General features: G+C 38.7%; 1 protein-coding gene across 1 annotated transcript in view; it reads right to left on the minus strand.

Annotated features, from left to right (window-relative positions):
• The window catches only part of UST (uronyl 2-sulfotransferase), a 154,647-nt gene that overhangs the window by 40,926 nt on the left and 88,468 nt on the right, over nucleotides 1-25,253 (minus strand). The window contains exon 5 of the mRNA XM_030499861.1: nucleotides 15,801-15,954. Within this exon, the coding sequence (XP_030355721.1) occupies nucleotides 15,801-15,954 (154 nt within the window). The remainder of the gene's footprint in view (nucleotides 1-15,800; nucleotides 15,955-25,253) is intronic.

Genomic DNA, 25,253 nt, shown 5'->3' on the forward strand with positions numbered 1-25,253 from the left:
GATCCCAATTTTCTAACTTGTAATGATGTACATCATTGAGAAAATATGCAGGTGGATATATTTCTCTCATCTCTATATCAGAAATCATGTTGGTAATTTTTCGAAGACCAGTGTTATCGATTAGAATGGAATCACTTCTTAGTTGTGCACCTTCTCACACCTTTCTTTTCCAACTTCTGTATTTTTCACCAAGAATCATCATAGTATGGGAAATACATGAAAAAATAGAAACAAATTATGCCAAAAAACAGGAGAGTGCCTGCCAGCTGGAAGAAGTGTATAAGCATTAAATAACTATCCTGTCACAGAGGGCACAGATCCAGAAGACCAAAAATACAGACCATTATACTGCAATCAAGAATGAACTCCAATGGCAACTGACAGCAGGGAGACAGTTCATCTGTTAATTCTGTTTGCTAATACCTCTCTATAAAAGAACATGGAAAATTAGGCTGCTTGGATTATGACCCTTAATAAAGTCAATTAGGGATGGCATATATTCAATTCTGCAAATGCTGAGCAGAAAGCAGTCCCAACTTCAAGATTTTCTCAGCCTTTCCTAACTCAGCACTGCTGGACCCTAGCCTACAGATGCCTGTGAGAAAAGTAGCAAATCAACAGATACACCCAGCAATTTACGCTCACAAAAGGTAGTTCTGGGGCAAAGACGAAGTTATTCCCTGACAGATGACAGGCTCATCTTGAGCTGATTCTGAGGCTGAAGTGAGTGGGCTGGAAGCAAACAGAGATGCAGCTGGTGGGTGAGGGTCCTCCTGGCCCTGGCTGCTCTCAGCCTGACAACAAAGACTGCTACAGAAGACCCAAGGCATCGAGAAGCATTTTAGTCCGTCCTTCAATAAGGGAGAACCAAGTTTATCTGAACTAGGATTGCCATTTTTCCAATCTGTTCATAAAAATGTTCATATCTGCTCTGATTCGTATCACTGCTTTACTGTTCCTACTGTCAGAAAACCTTTACTAGTATCTGATACAAAAACACCTTAATGTAATTTAAGGAAACTCCTTTTGTCTTAATCTTGATGAACACAAGGAATAACTGCAGCTCATCTGCTTCATAGCACATTTTTATTCATCTGAAGATTTACATTTCCCTACAGTATTTCCTTTTTAAGACCATCTTCTGGACTCTCTTCACTTTCTTAGAAGTCCTAAAACAGAACACTTCTTAACTTAGGCTTTTTCAACTCTAAATGAAGCAGAAAAAACCCTGCTAGTGATTTACTTAAGTTCTCATCTGAACAAGAGTGTTCTATGGAGGAAATGAAAGAATAATTTTATGTCTCTGGCTCCTGGAACCCAGTATCTTTTGTTTAACTTGAAATGCTGGATCCCAGAAACCATTTGGGCTGCACATTTAAAAAACAAAACCAAACAAATTGGAGAAGACACAGAGGAAATCATTGTATAACACTGCAGATCATCACCTCTGTAATACATCACTCTGTTAATGTCAAAAGCCTCGTTGTCCAGCCAAGCACATTGTAATACTAAGATTCAGTGTGTCCTGGATTGAGAGCAAGTCCTCCTCATAACTGAGTAGTGATAAGCATTACACTACATTGCCCAGAATGAAAAATCATGCCATGAAAAATACCATAGGAGATCTGGGATGCTTTCACATATAGCAAAGGGTCCTCTAGAGAGGGCATAAGTCAGGAAAACAAGAATTTCAAACTGAAGTGATAGTCAAAGCTGCTTTAGAAAAAAATGGATAAAATGAACTGAAGATTGCCAGAACCAGACAGTAGTAGACAACACTCTAATGAAGTGAGTTCAGCAGAGAAAGCTGTGCCTCTCCGACTTCCAACAGGTCTTTGATTCAGTCACTGAAGATGTGATAAATGCAGTCCTGTGTTCCTAAATTCTCAAGGCAAACCCCCTAAACAGTAAAAGACAAGCTAATAAAGGATAAGAAGATAAGGACAGGAATAAACTGGCTACTTTTCTTACTGAAAGAGGACATTGAGTAGTGTTGCACAGCATTTGTGCTGAGGCATCTCTTGTGCATAACAAAGAAGTGTTAACTGTGAAGTAGCAAATTTTTTAGGAAATATTCATCAGAGCAGATAAGAAATCTGACCTGAAGGAGTTACAGAAGGACCTAACACTGATTAGGCAACAAAATGCTGGAAGAGATTCAGTGCTAGTAAATGCATAGCTCCCCATAACAGGCTACTCTGGATGACGAAGGTGTAACTAAGTTTAAAAAAATAAAGAAACAACAAAACCCAAAATAATAATAATAATAATAATAAAAACTAAAAAGGTATAGTCATAGAAAAAGGTCTATCAAACACAGATACGGAAGCGATATCTGGCTCAGGAAGTTGGCAAACCGAAGAACATCAGAAGTTAGGAGGACACCGGAGGAGAAGCAACGCTTCAGCCTGTCCCCAGTTAATACTGTCTTCCCTAGGTGGGCTGGATGGTGCTCATGTCTCAAGAAGGGCTTAAGGCAGTAAGTCCACACTTTTACATATGACACACTGTCATTTGTACAGGTATGATGGGATTTAAATGTTTCAAACTATTGCTTCGTTGCTACAATACAGGAAAGCCTATGTTAATAACAAGACATTTCTGCAGTTCACATTTTTCTCACATTTTCCTTCCTAGGTCAAATGTTCTCACTCCTGCACAGCTTGACTGCATGCACAGAAATTATGCTCAGCAGATTTTAGCCCAGACCTCAAAAATGCATACACCAACAGAAACACATTTAAGTTCTACAAATGCCGCACCATCTTGAAGCTAGCATTACGTTGTTTTTAGTAGGGGTCCACAAAAGATAGCTTTAACAATACAAAGTTCAGAAGACGCCTATTAAAACAAATATCAGAGTTCTGAATGTTAAAGATGTCACCAGAGAGAAGCAATCCACGAGGCAGAAGAAAATAAATTTCATTGGCAACGAGCATTAAATATTATTGCTTTCATATATCCCATCAAGACAGAGGCAAAATAAACAGATCATTCCATTTGCACATATTTTTACAGAACTTCACGTGACAAGAATTAGGGAGGAAAATGCTTACTTTCTTCAAAATAAGAAGATTATATAAATGGATAAGGAAGATATGCCACAATATATCTAAAAAAATTAATGATTGCAGGCTTCAGGAAAGCAGTATTTATTTTAATTATTAAGCTTCTCTCATCTGGAGATGATGAGCGAATTTTTCATTAAAGAAAATGGACACTAGCTAGCTGATGCATCTTAAAAAGTTTTATTTCAACACACTGCTCAGCTATAGCTTAGATTATTTGCTCTCATGAATTCCAGTGATACACTTCCATTTCACTAATGCTAAAGGGAGAGGGATTGTATCCAACAGCTCGTGATGTGCACCTGAAATAATTCAGTCACATCGAGTACACTGCTTAGTGAAAAAGAAAAAAAACCAACCTGCTGCTGACATCTCCATTGAAGAAAAGAAAACATATGATGATCATCACGTAGTACAGGTTATAGATTTATTTGGTTTTGCCCATTTTCTAAAGTCAGATGATAAATCATAAAAGCGCAGTACTGAGTTTTAAAAAAAATAACTGGCTTTCTCATAGCAGCAAGGTCTGAATGTTTCCTATGTCCCCTTAACCTACCACATCTGTGGTGGCACTTTACCACAAGCCTCTTGAATGTTGAGAGAAGAGCTAGAAGTGTGAGTTGTGTGCTAATTCTGATTTCTTATCAGTCTTTTGCCCAGCGGTTGACTGACTTTTAATCTCTCCATGTCTCGGGGCTGAAGTGCAAAACGAGATGCAGAGCAGAGAAGGAAACCGCACCGCTTCTGCATATGGCTTCCCTGCTGCTGCAACTGAGGATGGTTTCTGCTCTGCTGCCCCTATCTAATTTCCCTAGCTGTAATCTTTCCCCTGCTGAACAGCTTTTCTGGAAAATTACTAATACTTTGCATCATTCATAGCACTGCCATTCCGAATAGCAGCCACAAAATGGAACAAACATATTGATTCCACATTTCAGTTTGACAATACCATCACTGTATTCACAATTCCAGGTATTTAAAAACTGAAATTACAAGGTTTGGAGGCATAATTAATGTTCCTATTTGCTTTTTCTTTTTTTTTTTAATTATTTTTTGAACCTTAAGTCATCTGCTTAAGTTCTTTTCTACAACTATGAAAAACAAAACCATGTCTCCTTCCCCACAGGGAAACCAAGAATCTCTCAATCCCCTCCTGTCAGGCACTACAGCTTCAAGAAGTACAGCAAGTAATAAGGTCAATAATAAAATCACGGAAGTTAGTAACTCTGCTAGAAGGAGAGGAAAAGTGTAAAATCTGCCTTTTTTCTTTCTGTTTATCAAAGACAAAGAAGTTCTTTACTGTGAGGGAGGTGAGGCACTGAAACAGGTTGTCCAAAGAAGTGGTAAATGCTCCATCCCTGGCAGTTTTCAAGGCCAGGTGGGACAGTCTTGGGCAACATGGTCTGGTGCGAGGTGTCCCTGCCCATGGCAGGAGGGTTGGAATTAGATGGTCTTAAGGTCCTTTCCAACCCTAACTATTCTATGATTCTATGACATCATCTCTTTGGATTATATTCTGAAGAAATTTATTTTATTTCCTTCAAACACTAATGAACACATTTGATTTTTCCTTTTAAAGAGAACAGAAAAATAATTAAAAAAAAAAAAATCTCATTTAGCAATCCATATTCATCATGGAAAGTTTCCTATTCCTATTTGCCACCGGTTAGTGGATTTTTCCCCAAGAAAAAGGAAATTACTCTTGACAAGCTTCAGTTATGAATAGCGGCTGGCTTTGCTTGGATCAGAATTCATAGGAAAAAGTTGTGTTCAAGATAACCTGACTAGACTGGATTTCAATAATTCACTGAGCAGTAGGTAGCTTTGCTGAAACAATGGCAGTTCGTTTTCCAGAGTTCAGAACAACAAATAATCAGCTGAACACCCTTTGTTGGGGTTTTTTGGGTGTTCTATGTCTGATTTTATGTAAAGCAAATATAGTTACAATGGATAGAGGAGCTTTGAAAATACTAGTCAATAAGAAGAAGAAAATGAACGCTTTGAACAAAAATCAGAAGTGAAGGCTGCTTTTACTTCGAAGGAGAATTTCCCTACGTTGTTCATGGGCAATGCCTTTTCTCAGCTGACACAGAAGGTCTATTGCTTATTCTGAAAGATGAAATTACCTTTTCATTACCTTTTCAAGACAGGCCCACCCGCCTCTGTCATAGCTCATGACCATGGAACCTCATAAGCCAACTGGTCAGAGGCACATGTATGTTTGAGTAAGGTTATTCAACTGTAAATAGTCATCTTACGGAAAAAATAATAATAATAAAAAAGGACAAATTTGAAACAGCTCATTTCTTTCTTTACACAAGGTGGAATTATAGTAACGACAAAAAAAATGAGCTCCTGGCAGCAATATCCTTCCTTACTTGACTGACTGACTATAAGGAAACAATGGTCAAATGCCTCAAACACCTGGGATATGAGCTTGAGTGCTGAACAGAAAGGAGAACCCTGTGCTCCAACAGGCCCCAGAGCCCGTGAGATCTAGGATGAACTGAGTCTTGAGTATGCCTGGCCACCGAGTGTCCCTTTTTTCTGTAACATGCCATCTCTGCTTCATATGGTTTCAACATAAACAATTTCAGAGCATTAAAGAATTCTCAGGCATGACCCAGTCATCCTGCAGCCAACAGAAGAGCCCATACCACCACCAAAGAATTACATGATAGGAAAATATTCTGTTGACAACAAACACCTAAAGCCCAGGACAGCTCTGGATAATTTGATGAAACATGGCTATCTCTCACCACATCAGGCACATGCCTCAGGCAGGTGATTCTCCTAAACCCACCACCTTGAATTCTCCCTGCCATTTACCACCTCAGAGCTTCAGCTTCGCTAGTAAGTTTCAGAGATCAGGATTTCAGTTTATTTCACTTTGCTGGCAGTGCTGACAGCCAGAAAACTTATGTATAAATCCACAAAAGGGAAAGAGGAAGGAGGATGACAGAAAAGGAATAAACCAGGCTAATAAATTCAGGTTTATTCTCACAGGTTGTCAGCTCCTGCAGGTTTTGACACCTATAGAGTGAAGTGAGTATCTGACTGCTTGAAATTACATTATCATGCCACAGCCTGAACACATTCAATATATCGGCAGTAAGGGGAGGGCTGCCTCTCTCTGCCCTTCCTCTATCAATCAAGAGGACTAAAAGGTTCTGCAGTTTCCTTCCCCATCACACTGCCAATAAAATAGTTTTCATTTAAGGTGGTTAGAGCATAAGGCAACCAGGAAACAGGTTTACTCCTAGCAAGCAGTGTACTTAGCAGGGTATTTAGTAGGGTTTTCTAGGGAAGGCTACCACAATTTCACTAGACAAGACTTCCAAGACATTTTTTAATTAAACAGGAATACAATACTAAACATTTCAAAAAGTCAGACTTCTAAATATACACACATATTTATTTTTAAAACAGAGTATTTGATGGTCAATGCCCCATCTCTGTTATTTAGGCTGTGTATAAAATGTAACATTAAAAAGATTAAGTTTAAAAATTACACCAACGGAAATGGAAATTGGAGGCATTCTTTTCTTCTGGATAATAAAACACTGCAGTTCTAAAACTCATTCTATTCCAACTTTAGACAAACAAAATATCAATAATTAGTTTTACATGATTACTACTAAAGACTACTCTCCAGCTTCACAACACACAAAATGTTGGACTATGCACTGAAGATTCACACAGATTCTTTTGTTTTCATTCACCTGCAACGGTTACTTGCCAGCTAATATTTATTAAGTCATCACTTACTGGGAACCATTTAAGTGTTGTCTCTTTAGATGTGTCTTCCTGTTGCTTTAACATTAACAAAATACAGCAGAACTGAAAATGCAAAGACTCAAACGGAGGCTGACAGAAATTATCAAAACACCTGAAACTCATCCATACTGAAACTATTGTACATAGAAGATGTACTGGGATGTACCAGGAGACTTCTACTTTCCAGAAAGCACTGAAGAAAATGTCTAAACCCACAATCTTCAGTTTTTTCCACATTTTCTGTTTTGGTATCTTTACTATTAGCAGTGCATAATGTAAATTTGTAGATACATTTCATACTTTAAATGTATTCATCTCTTAGCTTTTTAAGATAAATTTGATAATAGTCATGACAGTGTTAACAACTAAGAGCTTCAGCATTAGTTTGGAAATTACAAAAATTCATTTGCTAGGCAGATCTGTAAGACAACAAAACCTTAGCCACTATGGCATAAACCCAAGAACACTTTAAAGTCAAAATACAATAGATGCAACTGGAGATGTCTGTAATGGATAACTATCTTATATAAATCACCTAGTGGCAGAATTCGTTTGTAAGTATGTAATTACAGAGTTCACTTCTAAATTACCCAGAAGAGTCCCTAATTTCAGAAAATCAGTATGGGCTGTGAGGAACATCTGCTGTATGCACAGGACCCTTTTCTGTGTGCTTATGTAATAATCTGTGTACTTAGCAGAGATTTTCTGATAAAGCGATCTTGCCTTGGTAATTAATAGCCTGTTAGGGCTACATATTTACTCCTTAGAGTATTTCAGTTGGAAGGGATTCACAATGATCATCTAGTCCAACTGCCTGACCACTTCAGGGCTGACCAAAAGTTAACCCATGTTCTAAGGACATTGTCCAAATGCCTCTTAAACACTAACAGACATGGGGCACAGACCACCTCTCTAAGAAGCCTGTTTCAGCATTTGACCAGCCTCTCTGTAAATAAACATTTCTTACAATGTCTCCTTTTTGAATACATATAAACGGTTATCCACAATAATGTCAGCAACGACTTCCACAGCTCAATTATACGTTATCCAAACTATCACATCTTTCTGCTTTCTCCTGGATCTGGCAGCTGCCCATCCCAGTTGGGATCTTCTAGGTCTTGCACTGAAACTGCCCACAAGCAGTCACCCTTGATGCAACTTTTCCATGCCTCCTGCAAATGTGTCTTCTCATATCCTTTCTCCTGTTTACTTCTTCCTACTCTGAAGAGTCCTAATCTTCGTCAATCCTCATATGGGAATTACTCCATTCTTTCACTGTTGCTCCTACCCATTTCTGAGTATTTTCCAGCTCTTGAAAACCCATTTTGGGAATGGGAGGTGATAATGTGAAATGAAGGAAGCCAAATGCAGCCACACTATGGATTTATACACAATGAGGTTCTGTTCTGGTTTTTTTCTCTGTTGCTTTTGATTTGCCTTTTTTTTGACTGCCACTGAGAACTGAGCTGATGCTATGGCAGAACCGTACGCCACACACACAAGATCTCCTTTTCTTACTGGTAACAGTCTGCTGAGAACCCATCATTTTCTGTGTGAAATAAGGATGATCCTCCCCACTAACCCACCTTCCAGCCCTCACTGAAGGCAAGGCTGGCTCTTATCTCTGGGCTACTGTTCTTGTTTCCATCTCCAAAAACATACCTCCTGAAAATATAACATGGACATACCCTCTTCTCTTACACAGTTTATATGGCCTTAGAGGACCAGCATCAATATATTAGACTTTTTGTTCTGCGACTGGGATTTTCCACTCTATAAACAATAGCTTCCTATAGACAAGCTGGAGAAAACTAGTTTCCCAGGATACCACAACACATCAAAACCAAAAAAGAACACAATAGAGAACATCAAGAGCTGTCCTGTATTCATGCTCAGAAAGGCACAAATAATCTTTGCAAAATAGCCATAAAAATGAAGATTCATCATTCTAAACTTAATACAGCTAAGTCCTTAAATAAAAGAACATAAATTCTATAAATGCAAATGTCTTAAATACCATACACTACTTACTGGTGGTGCTAAGACCCTGTAATCTTAAGTTTAAATAAGACTGTAGGTACTTAGTGCGTGGAATTCTTTTGATACTTGGCTTTTGGTTTCTTGTGTAGTTTCATAGCATTTGCAACAGCCAGAAATTTTCAGACCAGTACAATACTGCATGAAAAAATACCTCATGCTTTTACATTCTGAAGCAAAATATTGTAGTTTTCCTGCATCCTTCCTCCACAAAAAGGAATGCAATACGGAATGGTGTAATGATACCATGACAAATAGCATCATTAAAATAAAAGCATGGTGTTAATAAAATCCAGATCTTTTTATCTTTGCTATTAATATGAATATGTATTATGAATTACATGAAAGATTTTAGTGCTGCAATTTTAACCCATGGTATATTGCTTTATTTACTACGTGCAATTGACTCAGACTAGTAAATGAAAACAGATTAGGAAGGCACATTTTCTTGCTCTTGAATAATTGCATAATGCTGCAATGTTTGGAATGCAAACTCCAGAGGGGAATATTCAGAAATATTTGCAAATTAAAGATGGTGAAAAGCAAATGTCAGCCATGAAAACATTTCCTTTAATACTACATGCTATAAGTTGTTTAATCAGTCCCTCCTCCAGCTGAGGTCTGAATTATCATTAACTCTGTGGTTTAATAAATTATTAATACAAAATGGGAGCATCTAAGGGAAAGATGGTGCTTTAGAACATACACAGCAGATGAAGGGTTCCAAAAAGGGCCCAGAAATGTTGCTGTGAAGAGTTAATGCAGCAAAAGGGAACAGCTGGGACTATTAAAAACACTCATTAGAGGGAAGAAGCAGCAAACTGTTCTAATTGGGTCAGCTGACAGGTGGCTGTGTTTCACCAGCGTCCTCCCGGCAACCCAGTCCCATCCGCAGAGATTGATGCTACTGTGTGATCCTCAAACCACATCTACAGCTGTGAAGCTGTGTTGCAGCTCAGGACACTGTGTGGGACACCCAATGGCCAATTCAAAGCTTCTCAGCATCGATATGTATCAGAGGGAGCAAAATGATTACTGTATGTATGGAGTAAGTTAGGGAAAACACTGAGGGTGCATAAAATGTCTCTTACAGCTCAGAACTCAGTACCAGAAAAATGTACTTTTTAATTTATATATTAAACTCCCTAATATCTGGTATGCACTGCACCAACATAGGCAAATCATGTTGACCTCTGCATGCAACAGATTTCCAACACAAACAGTGTTAACCAAGTTCACCAGACCCTCCTTAAAAGTTCCAAGGTTCAATCAACAGACACATGTAGCCCCTTGTGGGGTCGGCAGCAGAAAAATCCCATCTAGAAATGAATCCTCTACTCCTCCCTCCACCAAACCTGCAGGGAAGCAACTCTCCCACTGCCTTTTTTATACAGAAACACACTCACAAGAGTGACAATAAGGAGATGGATGCATGGACTCCATACCATGGTCTCTCCTGGAGGCCATGTCCCTGGCAGACTGAAAACATTCAAAAAACATAAGTCATGAAGGAGAAAGCTCCATGTGTTACTACTGGTGACAATTCACAATACAATTAGCCATGGTTAAATATTTCTATTTAAAGATAAAGACAGGAACTAAGACAGCTAGCTGCTGTCAGAAAACCAATGCAATTGATAAAAGCATATTTTTCATCATAGATAGAAATTTGGGGATATAAATAATAAAATTGGTTCAATGTATTTAGCAAATGTTCTTATGTTAATGAAAAAAAAGTCATAAAAGGAAATTCTCAAAATTCTCAAAATTCAGGAACACAAAAAAATGTCTATATGAGTTTAACAGTTTAACCATTCAGCTTTTTCTACAATTTTGTTTGAACTTTATGAAATAACCTAAACATGGGTTTAAATATTTAGGAAGAAACGACAATCTTTGCCACAGAAGAGGGGTTCCTATTATAAGAAATCTGACTTGAAATTTCCTTGATGTCCTTTGAATTTTACTTCCCTTCTTTGCAGTAATCCTAACACACTTCTAACATACATTTTAATATTTAACTTAAGAGACAAAAAGACAGATGCTCCTTTATGGGATTACTTGCATGGGTAATCTTTAGCATAACTGAAGCTGGATATTGTTAGAATGTTTCTTATTTTTAGCTGAGAAAAGCATATTTATTTTCAGAGATGAAGTTGAAAGACTATGCTGAGCCTGACAGAGATGTGGTGCAAACTTAACCACTAATTATCACGAAAATCTGAAACGTCCTATAGGAAGGTGACAAGTTATTTAATGAACAATCGTTTTTGTACAAAACCTCACTCTTCTGACAGATTACCTCAAAGATCTTTCGATCTTGTACTTGAGTGAGTTAGGAGCCATGCTGTTTGTGAGCCTAACAGAGAACAGAATCACATATAACCAGTTTTCCTGCAATTCAGGCAAAAAACACATCCCATGCTGTTTCACACACTCACTCAGCCTTAGCTGTCTTAGATCAAAGTTTTAGCAAGTATTAAGTAAAGCTGAAAAAACCATACATACCTTTTATATTTGATGTCTCACACTGCAGTTGTAGTAAATACTAAGTAATTGCTAACAAGCCTTCTGGAAAGGACACTTTTATATACAAAGCTTTCAAATATTTATGGTGGTCCTTCTATCAGGAGTGCTTCCTACCTTCTGCACTTTCAAGCCTTAAACTAAACCATCTGATATGTATTTTCCTTTTGCTTGGTACCAGCAGCACTCACAGCTGCACTGATAATGGGTTACTTGCTTTATTGAAGCATAATTACTTTAAGAACTCTAATTCAACCTGAAACATATTTACTATCACAGCTTTAAATTAACTTTTGTGAATTTATCTTATAAGACCATAAGGTAGGGTGACTCTTGCCACTGTTTTAGACCATTACCTCTCTGCCATATGCCATGCTAACATGTTGCCATTATTCATTTTGGGGAGCTTGGAAGCGATATTTTTAGGTGACTGTCAGTAACTCATTCCAGCAGAGAAAGCATCGGATCAGGGCAATGAGCTGGCTGATCCTTGTGGAAAGTCTCACATTGCAGCAGCTGCCTCTGCTGTATCTGACTCATGAATAAAAGGCTTGTTTTCTATCACGGCTTTCAATTAAATTTTGGTAAACACAGACATTTACCAAAACATTTAAAACAGTTTATCTGACTCCTAAATGAATAGTTGTTTTCTCTGGAACAGAGTCAAAGCCTGAAGCTCTATTCAGAGAAAATTTCAAATGATCAGTGAACGATGGAAATTTCTGTCTCTGTTTCTGATCTTTGCAATGTCAGCGGTCCAGATTTTCAAAGTTAAAAAACCAGCACCCAAGGTACAACAAGACTTCGAGTTTGTTGTTTTGTTTTTTCTCCAACACTCTTTTTTTCTTAAGGCTCAGAATTGAGGGAAGGGAATGCCTCCATTACGGATATCACAACCTGATGGCCAAGCAGGAGTTCATCAGACACAAAACCAATCCATCTTGAGAGTCTATACCTGCTGTCAACACCAGGCTTCTCAGGCTCTTCAGCAATGAGCTCTACTTTGTGGAGCCATCAGCAGTTTTGTATTTTCCTAGCTGTTGATCTGAGGCATGATGGAAGAAGAAAAGTAAAAACTTCTCATGTCCTCCCCCTGCTTTCACATATCTGCTCGCAGTCAGGCACACCTCATCCCAAATGACTCGGGTTTAATAACTGTGATGAATATGGAAACTATTTAATATGCTAAATCTAAGTTTATCCTTCAAATAGTGCCCTGTAAAAATAAATGCCTTACGGTGCATTTTGCAATTACATAAAAAAAAAAAAAGTATTAAGGAAGAATTGCAGAAGGTATGAGGCCAGAAACCAGGCGAGTCATGAATGCTGTGCTGAAGGACCACACCAGCTCGTGCTCAGAGGCAAAAAGGTTGCTTACTTTCTTCACAGCTGGATCAGGCAACTGATTTAGCAGGCCTCTGAAGCTACCATTCCACAAAATTCATTACCTGAGTTTTAAAATGTATGCCAGCAGATTTCCTTGCACCACTGAGGAAAGATTAAAATGCAGTCACGCAATCTATTACGCCGTTGGATAGTACAACTCTTAAAAATGCTTAACATTCAGAATAAGTGGCTTTTGTTAAAATTAATTTCACTGGCGGGTGGCCTATACATTACTGGGACAGAAGCAAATGCCCTCTTCAAACAGCGCAAGTGACAGCCAAAGTCTGCCAAGGAGGGATGGAGGACAGATTCCAAAAACGTTTCCAAGATTCTAACACTGAAATACCAACAGAGAAGTTTAAAACAAAAAAGCAAAATTAGAATCATAGAATACCAGGTTGGAAGGGACCTCAAGGATCATCTGATCCAAACTTTCTTGGCAAAGCATGACCTAGACTAAATGTCCCAGCACCCTGTGCAGCTGAATCTTAAAAGTGTTCAACACTGGGGAATCCCCCATTTCCCTGGGGAGATTATTCCAACAGCTGATTGTTCTCACCGCGAACAATTTTCCCCTGGTGTCCAACCAGAACCTCCCCAGGAACAGTTTGTGCCCATTACCCCTTGTACTTCCCTTGTGACTCCTTGTAAAAAGACAGGCTCCATCATTTTTGTAGCCACCCTTTAAATACTGGAACATAGTGATAAGGTCTCCCCTGAGACTTCTTTTCTCTAGGCCGAACAAATCCACTTCTATCAGCCTTTCTTCCTGGTGTGAGGAAGGCTTCCCAGTCCTTTGATCTTCACGGCCCTTCTACGGACCCTCTCCAGCGTGTCCACATCTTTTTTGTATAGCAGTGACAAAAACTGAACACAGTATTACAGGTGTGGCCTGACAAGCACTGAGCGGGATAATGATATCTTTATCTCTGTTGGTGATGGTCTTGCTAACGCAACCCAGCATCCTGTTGGCTTTCTTTGCTTCAGCTGCACACTGTTTACTCTTCCTGAGCTTATTGTCCACCAAGATCCTCAGGGCCCTTTGCACAGAGCTGCTTCCCAGCTGGGCAGATCCCAGCCTGTGCTGCATTCTTGGATATATATATAAAGTAGTTTTGACAAGGGATGCCGATGGTGTCTCAGACTGGCAAACTGTCTTTTAAACAAAATGGCTACTGACCTCAGGTGACCACTTCTTATTTCCCTTTCACTGTATGTGTACATACACACACGTGCATATACATAATTTCTTAAAGAACATCACAACAAAAATGCAAGGTGATTCTTTCTATTAGCTTTTAAGCCAACACAAACAAGAGGAATTAGATCTATTCATTTCAGTTCTGCTTGAAGTAGAATTTCAGTGGCTGTACATACCACATCTTAAACTGCACAGGCAGTACTGAATTAATCGAGCTTTTACAGAGTCACTCAGTCGTGAGAAGTGCCAATCACTGGATATTCCACTTCAAATGAGAAGTAGAGGCACTCAGAGTGAAGTACATACTGTACCACTCGTTTTCAACATTTTCAACATAGAAAACATGACCACACTAACAAAATAATAATGTAGTAAAAAAGCCACCACGCATTCACTTCTGCAACACCCCTGTCCCATTCACTGATGATGAAACAAAAGTCCATGTATGCAGCATGCAAAGCTGTTGGGGCTGCCTTCCAACTGCACATGAGCAGGTCAAAACCTGCCCAGCTGATGCAGGGACCTCTTCAGTATATCTAGACCTATAGCAAATAAAAATCCCTTTACAACATTATTGAAAGGAGTTTATATCTGTATAGCAGATATCATTGAAGATTAAGGCTATACATAGCTATACACACACAGCCCCCCTCCTTCAATTATACATAACTTATAAGCTTATCTGTTCACAGGGCTTTGCATGACAAACAACAGTAGTAAAGCGCAAAAGATATCAACACAGCCCTGTCATATGAAAAAAAAACCCACCCCAGTCTTCCTTGGATCCATCTGACCTCAGCTAGTACTGAAACGTGTTGTATGGCAGTCATTCAGAGCTGTGTTCTCTACAGCTCATCCACACCACATCTTGCGCTCTACAAGAGTGTTTTGCCCCTCCAAAACATCATCAAAACTTCCTCTCTCTCTTATCCAAAAGACACAGCTCTCTCTGGTTTTGATGTTATGTCTGGCCTGCAACATCTCACAGCAGACCATCAAGCTGTCCTGTCACTGCTGCATCACTGAACCTTCCACAGGTTCAAGTGTGGCTGAAGGCTGAGTCCAGCCAAACTGGATCTCCATTATAAAGAGGGTAAGAATTAATTCCATTATTTTGTTGTCTTAGGGAGGTGTTGGTGTGCATGCAAAGATATCAGTATGAAACACACTGACGACCTCCCTAGCTTCTGTATTTCTCATTCAGCATTTGTAGAATACCTACTGCCACAGGACCTTGGTCTGTGACAATGGCTGGACAGGTGTTATGACAGTTCAGCAGTTACACAAAATTAAAATGTAAGAACAGCTCATCCAGCAATATTGCCACCTTCTTAATCCAAAAAAGGCAACAAAACCAAACCAAGAACTGGGATCAGAGCCCTGGTGTAAAGAACACTATGCACAACTTAAGAGCATTAGAGGCTTGGACTTCCTAAATTGTTCCATCTCCTAAATCTCCTCTGAGGCTGCAGTGTCACAGACATAGTTCCAACCTAAATATCTGTCTGAATATTCACAGTGATAAATAGGCAGAATTACTATGCCTAACCCCTATACAGCGAGTGTAAATCCAACTCAGTGAAAGGACCACAATTCAATTGTGGCAATCTGGGTCTTGCTGTCAGCTTATACAAGATCAAACAGAATCACTGAATTCGTATTAAAGATGACCAAAAACTAAGGACCAGATAAGACAAAGAGGAAAAAATGCGAGATGCCTCAGTCTCCCATTTTTTCAAGCACCTTAACGTCAGCATTGTGTGATGATGGGAAATTGGTAATCAGAGCCTTTTATTTAAACATACCAGATATCTTTCCTCCTGCCTCATGCTGGGGGTACGGATCATGTGATTCTGTTCTCCTCTCCAGTCTCCAAAACGTCGAAAAAAATAATTGGATAAAAATCGATTGACAGGATCTCTAATGATATTGATGTACACTGGCTGGTCTCCTCCAAACCTGGCGGGAAGAAAAACGGGTGAATCTCATCAGAAGATTCCACAGTGGCACACATATCCATCTTTTATCTGAATGTTTTCAAATTGCTCTCTATACAAGCTCAGAGCTTTTACAAGGTTAGAAGTGAAACTGGGAAGCTTACCATTAGTCACCAAAACTTTGTAAAAGCATGTAAGAACTCTTTGAGAATGGTAAATGTGGTATCACATTAAGCTACATATGTAGTACAAAAATTTTTTGCACTGTGTCAATAGATAAGCCTCTTGAGTTTTCTCCTTGCTGTTTTCAGATGAAGAACCTTGGGCAGCTCAATCCAGGAATAAGTACTTCCTGCCAACACATTTCCCATTTAGGAAGTCATGTCAGAGCAGGCACTGCCTAACATGAGCTGCCATGAGGCAGCCTTGGATCAGCTGTACAGTAAGTGCAAAGGATTTTGCAACATTCAAGCTTATTTCAAAAGGCTTCCTCTGGATGAACTGACAGATATGCATGGTATTTCCACTTTTATATTTGCTGGAACTTGTGCAGATCTTCCTCCCCTCACTCCCAGCTTGTACCACCGGCTGGATTTGAGGTTATTTCGTGGTTATACATCACCTTATCCTTGTACTGCTCTGCATAAAGGTTTTGGTGGTTTTTTTAGTCAATATGAAAACCTTTTGTGCTTCAAAAAAGAAATTAAGCATCAATTTCAAGTACAAACAAGTCCACGGAAAAGAGAAGGATAAAACCAGCTGTGATCAGGCTCTGCACAAAAGCAAAATGCAGCACAGGTACCTGAAATTTAGATATGAAAAGATAAACCAGATCACCCTCATCAGTTCGACTTTACCCTCTTGTACGCCTCCTCCTGTTAATTTATGACAAACATCTTGTGCTTAATAGGTAGGATAAAAAAAGAGGAAAGGAGGGGAAAGGAGCTTGAGGAGGCTTATGATTATACTGTATTTTCACAGTGTTAAAAGTATCTTAACTGCATGTTTTATACCAATATGCAGCATCAGGAGAACGAGCCTAACTGGAAGAAAGAAAAAAAAGCAAAGTTGCTTGCACTCTTCTGTGGTCAAAACTTACAATGGACATTTATGCTATAGAACAGACTTATGAACTACAAATGTTGAGAGAGATAAAGAACAAAATAAAACCTTTCTGAATTAAGAATTTCATGGGATAAATTCTACTTGGAATTTGCCTAAGAACATGAATTATGTTTCTTCCTTTTGTTGCCCCAATTCAGGAGGACAATTCTTAAGCACTAGCTTGTGGTTTAATTTTGGGAGCTTGAGGACATAGCCACATTTAATGATTTAAATGCTGTTCTGATGATTTTATGAGTCACAATTTATATATTTTCCTTTAAAATGTAAAATATTACATGAGAAGAGAGGAAACTGAAGACACCCTTTATATAAAAAAAAAAAAACCCAACAAAAAACCAAACCCAAACCCTCTTGGCTTCTCTTTATCTTTTGAGCCAGATGAATTATTGAATATGTATAATAAAAGACCAGGTCTCCTCATAAATATTAAATAGCCAGCAAAATTGTTTAAAAATATGAGTCCTAGTAAAAGAGAAAAAAAAAATGCCACAGTTTCAACTTGATTTTTATTCTGCATGATTCCCCAGACCACAAAACAGTCTGCAAAGGCTTGTCTCATGAATAACGATGCATACCAGTAATTTCATTGACCTCAGTGTTGCAGGATCACTGCCATAATTTGAAATTGCATAGACAGCATAAAACTTTAAAACAATCCAACTAAAAAGGCAGACGCTCCTTGCTTCCTGATTAGTGCATACCTGGGTGTGCAAGGGAAGTGTCCTGAATTCAGTACCCTGAACTCTCCTCTGAGCTTGTTTTTGCTGCTTTTCATCATTATACAGAAATAAAACCTACATTAAAGAAAGGCATTCCTGCAAATACAATAGGACAATGAGGGCATAAAGCCTTGACAATATTCAAGCAGAAAGCTTTTGGCGAATGCCATGGCTGGTAGCCATGAAAACTAAATTTTTCAAGTGAAACTGCTGGCAAGAAGAGGTTGCACCTAAATTACCGAACATATTCTCTTCCTACTGCTTGATGCAGATCAGCAATAATCTAAAGACAGAAGAGAGTGAAGCACAAAGAAAAGGGGAAGCAATGGAGACAGTAAGAAGCGATGACAGCAGCAAGTTGTCTTAAGATACATAAAGATTACAAGATTCAGAGAAGCAAGAGAGAAAGGATATCCTGCCCCAGGGTTTCTAGAGGACGCTAAGCCTAAATGCTCCTCCAAAGAGACAAAAGTCAGAAGCAGACAGCTATTATATTAGTTGTCTAGATAGAAATATTCAACACATATTGTCTTTTCTGAAGTGAAAGGAGGGATCAGACTGCATAACCAACCCACCCAAGTGTCAGAGCCCGGCCTTTTGCTGGTAAGGTCGTGTCCCTGAACATGTGAACTGCAAATTCATTACCAACAGCTCTGAGAGAAGAGGCACACGCAAGCTCGTCTGTCCCAAGAGGACAGCTCAGATGGGAGGTCACTCTTTTACAAAGAGCTACACAGAAACTTCTTAATTCTGAACTTCTTATTTCTAATTTCTTCTTATTCTGAAATTCTCAATTTCTGAAATGGAGACTGTGTCTCCCCCAAAACACAGGGCAGCTCGAATGTCTGGTTTCCTGCAGGCTGTAACCAGCCTAGTGTACACCCAGCTGCAGTTGCTCCACCAGGCAACAAGCAGGGAGTTTTCAGAGAAATTAAGTCTGTTCTGGCTCTTTTATTCAAATCTGCATTTTTCTTTTCCTTTTTTTTTTTTCTTTTAAACATGGTTTATAATATTTGAAATTCCAACCATTTGTTTCTATGGACTATACTGAGATTTTTTTTATGGAAGCTAAGCAGCACTCACATGGCATAAAAAAATCCTCCTGGTTAAAAAAAACTAAAATCAATAACCTTAAGCTATTTAGAGAGAGAAATAAAAGGGCAAATCAATGTTCCATTTGCTCAAGTATGTTCTGCATATTTTTAGGTGCCTATCAATCACATCATATTAAATATTACTTAGCTTTCCAGAGTGAAACTTCTCAAATTAACAACACCCACATGAAAGTGCTCTTGCAAATAACACATTGTGCTCTCATTATACATCATGTCACCTTACTGATACTCAGATACCTATTGTGAAGGATTCAAAATGGGATACAATCATATTTTTCTAGGCCTGAGCAGAATGCTTACCTTCTGTGAGTGGGATCAAGACTGCATTCTGCATGATAAATGTACCTGATCATTCTCAGGCTCAGCAGCAACTGGGTAGAGTGGGCCAGGACAGCACTCCGAAGGAGCACTGAAAATGTATACATGGATCTTCTGCAGTGCTCTTCCTGTACTTAACTTCTCCAGATTTATTCAGTATATAATATTAAATCCCATTAGTTTTAACTGCTCTGATGTGACAGGTATATTTTTGGAGCCCCCATCAAAATAGCTAGAATATTTACAGGCTTCAATCAGCGATACTTCAGTTCATTAATAATACATTTCCCCATCCTTTTTATAATAAAAGCAAAAAAAGAAAAAAAAAAGGCCCGAGAGGTATGTGAGAGTTATGCCAGATGTTGCAAGTCCGCCCCTTACAAAAATGTCTCTGATGAATTCCAATTGTTTGATTTACATGAGCAGTATCTTTGTTTGAAACCATTTGCAACCCCCTTATGAGTTTAACATTGTTTTGTTTTGGGGTTTGTTTTTTTTTGTTTGGTTTTTTTGTGGGGTTTGGTGGTTTTTTTGGTGGGGTTTTCTGTGGGTTTTTTTTAAATCAACCAAAGTGATTTGCTTGGCTTTAGAATGGTGAATCTCTCAGCTCCTATTATTTTTCATTTCACTTCACTGCTGGAGGCTGCTGTATTTCTATTCAGCACGAAACTCTCTGCACAAGCAGAAGCAGGCTTTTTCATCCCTGCAAGCAAATGATACTCCTTGAGGAAAAGATGGCTCCTAATCTATTCTCTGGAAGAACTTGGGCTGTCTTTTACTTTTTTAATGTAAAGTATCTCCCCTTAAACAAGTGAGTTAGTTGCTAGAAACTCAATGTAACAGAAGCAAACAAGAACTGACAGTCACCTAATACTAACAGGGATGGGCATATTGTGTCCTTCTTAGAAAGGCAGCACAATTTCCTTCTACAGCTTCATACAAATCAGAATCACATGCTGAGAACACAATTGCCCAGCAAGCTTTACTCATCAATTACATTACAGCTCCATCACCTGCTCTGCAGCACAGCTTCATGGGGAAGTCACATAAAAACACTAACAAACACATGACTTTCACCTTTTCAGGACTAAAATAAGATGTGCTTATATCAAAATTTACCTTTTGAAAAAGGTACCTTGAAATTAAGAGATATTATAACTTCTTGAATTAGCATGCACTTGGGGCAAAGCAACCCTATTCTGCATACAAGGCACCAGGCAACTCTGGGATGCTCCAATGACCCTCTTCAAGGATGAGATGCAAGTATTTCCACAGAAGCAGGCTAAGGTACTGCCTATTTCACTATCCTGTGAATCTCCCAGAATGTTTTATAGTGTATTTCTGTCAGTCTTTTACACTCATACATGCTAAACAATGAGGTGTTTTGTGGGGTTTTTTTTCCCCTATGCCTTTCACTATGATGAGGATATCAAAGTAGTTTAATATATAAATTCACAATTAACAGCATCAACACTGATACAACTCCTGCCTGGGTCTGTACAAACCCCAACTCGAGCGAAGGCAACACTTGAGATGGTAATACTAATTGTGTTTCCCTTTATGTAATGCTAAGTTACAGCCAGAAATAAGTAGAAGAGAAAACACTAATTCTCCACAAAGCACTAACAGCAGCTATCGTCAAACTCTGCACTATTTAAAATCACTTAATTCTAGATACCTTTTTTCCTAGACTTTCCATAGGTCTGGCTCAGGATCTCTCTGGACCCCTGATTAACATTTCATTGTAATTCAGAGATGCAAATGTTGCACATTATACAGAGGAACAGAAAAACTGATTACAAATTATTGCAATAAATTTCCAGCAAATAGTAGAACAGCTGATACAGCTCTTTGGAAAGTATTAAATCAACAAACATGGTGTGTAGAAAAGATACATCTTCAAAATTGGATGAAACCATACATTTGGCTGAGATAGTTATGTTCACATAAAACCGTGGGGCTTGACTTTTTAGGAAGGTTACAATGCAAAGGATGTTGCAATGCATTTGGCACTGCTTATTCAACTTCTCATATGAATACATTTATCAAGAGTATCATGTGTGATTCCCGCTGTCCTATGGAAATGGCTGTCACAGACTGCTACACAACATAATGCTAGGAATGTCCACATGGAAACTGAAATACAGCAAATTAGGTATAAGAAAAAAAAACCCAAACCACGTTGTAACTTGGCAGTATATATTGTGTATGCAATGTATGGAATATAAAAATCAATGTAACTGAAATTGAAAACATGGCTGCCCTGTACCAGATGTGAAATTCTACATAATCACCATCAAACAGAGGGAGCTGTGGGTATCACCATGCTTGAGGCTTTGAATCTACAAAGTTTAACATCATAATCTAGGATTCAGAAGGTAAGTACAAAACTACGGATAACATTTTCAGATAACACAGTTACAAAAGGAGAGAATAATGGAGTGGTTTGATGGCAAAGAGCTACTTGAGCCAGAGGGCAAGCAAGACAAGCAAACATCATGCACTGCAGTATAGCACATAAAACACTAGAATAAGAAGCAGAGGACATTCACAGCGAAGTAGCAGTTCTGACAAGGACTTGAATGCCTCCACAGGTCATCAGCAGCATGTGAGACCTTAAAGGCCACAATAATCCTAGTTTCCCTTTTTCTGAGAAACAGGAGCACTGACGTGACCACTAACAGAGTTCATTTTAAACAAAGTGTGCACAAAGTTCACTGCAGAGTCACAAGAAGGATGGAAAAAAAATAAATGTTCTGTAATGGAAAAATGTCTAGAAATTGAAAACCTTCAGTTTGAAAAGAAAATGAAGAGAGAAAAAAATACAGAGAAGGCTCAGAGGCAACTACACCACTGTGTGTAAGAAATCACACATGAAACCCTACCTACGTAAAATATTTGATAAAAGGAGTCTTCATAAGGTGAGCAAATGTATTCCCAGATCCAAGAAGGAGGCAGTAAGTTTTCTCAGAAAAATTAAGAGAAAAAATAACTCTCAATTTACAATCTGAGAGAACAATCCAGTACTAGAAGAATTTACCAAGGGCAGCAGATTCTCTATTACTGGTGATTTTTGAATTAAGACTTAAATTTTTGTCCTGAAAGATGAAGGTTTCAGGTTGAAACCTAAATAATCTGTATCACGCATTACACAAGGGTGAGAAAGACTAGAAATTACTTTGGACTGCCACAATCCATCTTTTTGCCTGAAGGCAGGATCAGCCATGTAATTGCCACTACCAGCTCCAAGATGCTCAATTACAATCTATTCTGTTGCTTCGCTGTCCTTGTTGTTCAAGCCTTTTCCTAAATGTCGGATTTAGAATTCTGCTGATGCAATTTAAGACTGCCACTTCTGTTATCATTACTCATGAAGAACTGTATAGTCCCTTTATTTCTGCAGAACCTTTTAAATATAGAATTCAAAAGTGTTATCACAGTTCTCTCTTTCCCAGTCTTCTCTATTTATTTTCTTTCTCTGCCCTTTCAATCTTTCCTCACAGGTCAATTCTTTATATCTTTGACCATTCTCTTTAGTCTCTTTTGGACTTTGGAGAAATCAACATCTTTCTTAAATTACTCTCAAACTGGTAATATAATCTCATCTACTATGTGAATGTGAGCACAGAAACCAAACAACAGTAAAGAAAAGGATAATTTAGGTGTTATGTCTGATCCCACCTTCAGTAACCACATTTCAAGCAACCATTCTCCATTACCAGCTGAATGAAAGCTAAAAAGTCTATTATGCAAAGAACATGGGAAATCTAGGGAAATAAATTTTAAATCAGATAATCTTAGAATCTGTGGAAAAACTTGACAAAGAGCAATATTTTTTAAAAAAACAAACCTGAAAAAACCCAACCCTTAGACCATACTGAGGTCAAACTGCACATGAGATTTGTGCTTAGCCTTCCTGTCACAGTTAAGAAGTTAACCAAGTCACAGTTAAAAAACATCATTACACACTCACATCATTAAAAAACCTTAGTATAAAAAAGGAAAAAAGATGTAGGAGGGATTACAGCACCATGTGGCCATTCATGAAATGTGTACTTTACAAGGCAGACCTCACATGATGGTAGAAAGTGTTTCATGATGTGTTAGCAAAAAGTATAGATTATAATGAACACACATAAAGACACAGTGTTAAGGCAGCGCACAAAAGTTTAGTTGACATTTCCCTACTTTTAAGAGCTTACCCAGAGGGTAATATTTTTTTTGTTACCGTATTTTAAATGACATTTCCTAGGTGTGTATGGTTCGGGGTTTTTTTAAAGGAGGAAAAAATCCACAACATGAAACTACTTTAGTAGATAATCTTCAGCTGCAATTTCAAGATGTTGATTCAAGAAGGCATTCAAAGAGCCCAATCCCTCCCACAGAATCAGTGCAAGCTGACTGAACTGCTGCTGTTCATACAAAGCATACCTGAGTTTGCATTCAAAGGATCATAGACATTCAGCATCTTGTTATGCCAGCTCCGTGCATTTGTCCAGCACGCTATTTTCAAAAGCTAGTGGAGCATGGTTAAAACACATAATAGGCATGTTCTGCACAACATTTACGTTCTGTGTGGCATTACTTGTTCCACAGAAAGGGAGAAACAAGAATCTTCAAATTATTAATAAATTTGAGTATTATGACAAATATCCCATGGCTCTGTCTTAAATCAATGAAAACAGCATCACAGAATCACCCTGTTTTACTGACCTCTTACCAGTCTGTAGAAAAATTTAAAAATTAAATTCTAATTCCAAATCAACAGACCAATGACACATACAGAGGATAAATCATGGCAAAGCAAGATATTTATTTGCCATAGAAATTGTAAAAGTATCATCCAACACTTATGAATCATCAGCAGGTTAACATGCAAGGCTTGCAAACACCATGCTGTCAGCACAGAGTGTGCTCCTGCTTTCACATATGTGGCTTACTCTTATGACAGATAGTCAAGTTAATTCTTCAGGATTCACCCCCTTTTTGTTTGTTGGCTACAGACACATTTTACAGAGCCCAAGAACAGGGAGTGCTGTAACGTCAAAGTGCTATGTTAAACTGCAATTTTTAGAGCTGCTTCTGCATGAGAAAAAACACAAAACTGATGAATAACAAAAAGCTCCTGAACAATATTCAGAAACTAAGTTTACTTTTGGGTTTATTGAGACTGCATCTCTCTGCCTATATCTGCCTTCATACAGCATGTGATTTACTGTTACCTGTAATTCAGAATTCAGGCCAGAGATGAAGGAAAGCATTCAAACTGATCAGCACGGCTGCACATGATACTGTCTGCTGCTACAGCACCCCAATTTACTCATTTTTGTTAGTGTTGGCTATTGTGTCTGTACAAAAAAAATATCAATAATGCTGACACAGACTGTCTATCTCAAAATACTTTTTCAAGAAAAACAAGAACTTTACACATTAAGTCTGCTAATAAATAACAGAACCCCAGAAATATTTCTTATGTTGATTCCAGGGACTAAAGGCAAGTACCTTCCTAAGCAGAAGACCCAACAGATCATTCTCTCATTCCTGTCCCCCCCTTCCCTCATGCACTGAGCAAGAGGGACGTGGCAGAGCTGGGGCTGGCATCCAAGCAGGGCACAGGACGGTGGCTGCTGGCTGTAGCCCAGCAGAAGGTCCAGCAGTTCTGGTTTGCCTGGCTTCCCCTTCAGCGGGGGTACCTGCAGCAGCATGGTTGTCTCCAAGTCCTCTACTAGTCTTCCAAATTCGGCTTTAAACTGGCCAGCAGGTTCAGAAGTTATTTAGGAATTAGGCATAGGGGGGAATCTGGAAAGACGCAGAACAGCCAGAACTGCTGCGTGAGTCTTACTTCCTTAGAAAATTATGCTAAACGGAAAGCGTTGTCTCCTCCCCTTGAGCACATGCAGACACAAGCTTAAATACACACTGCAGATATTAAACTGCAGCTGAAAGAAAGAGGAGGGCAGCAGCCTGACAGCGCAGGAAGAATGACTCCTCACATACTAATGCTGGGTGATAATTCATCCTGTCTTCGAACAAACAAGATATAC

Source organism: Strigops habroptila, chromosome 10, assembly GCF_004027225.2.
Source record: "Strigops habroptila isolate Jane chromosome 10, bStrHab1.2.pri, whole genome shotgun sequence".
In the NCBI taxonomy this organism is placed as follows: Eukaryota; Metazoa; Chordata; class Aves; order Psittaciformes; family Psittacidae; genus Strigops; species Strigops habroptila.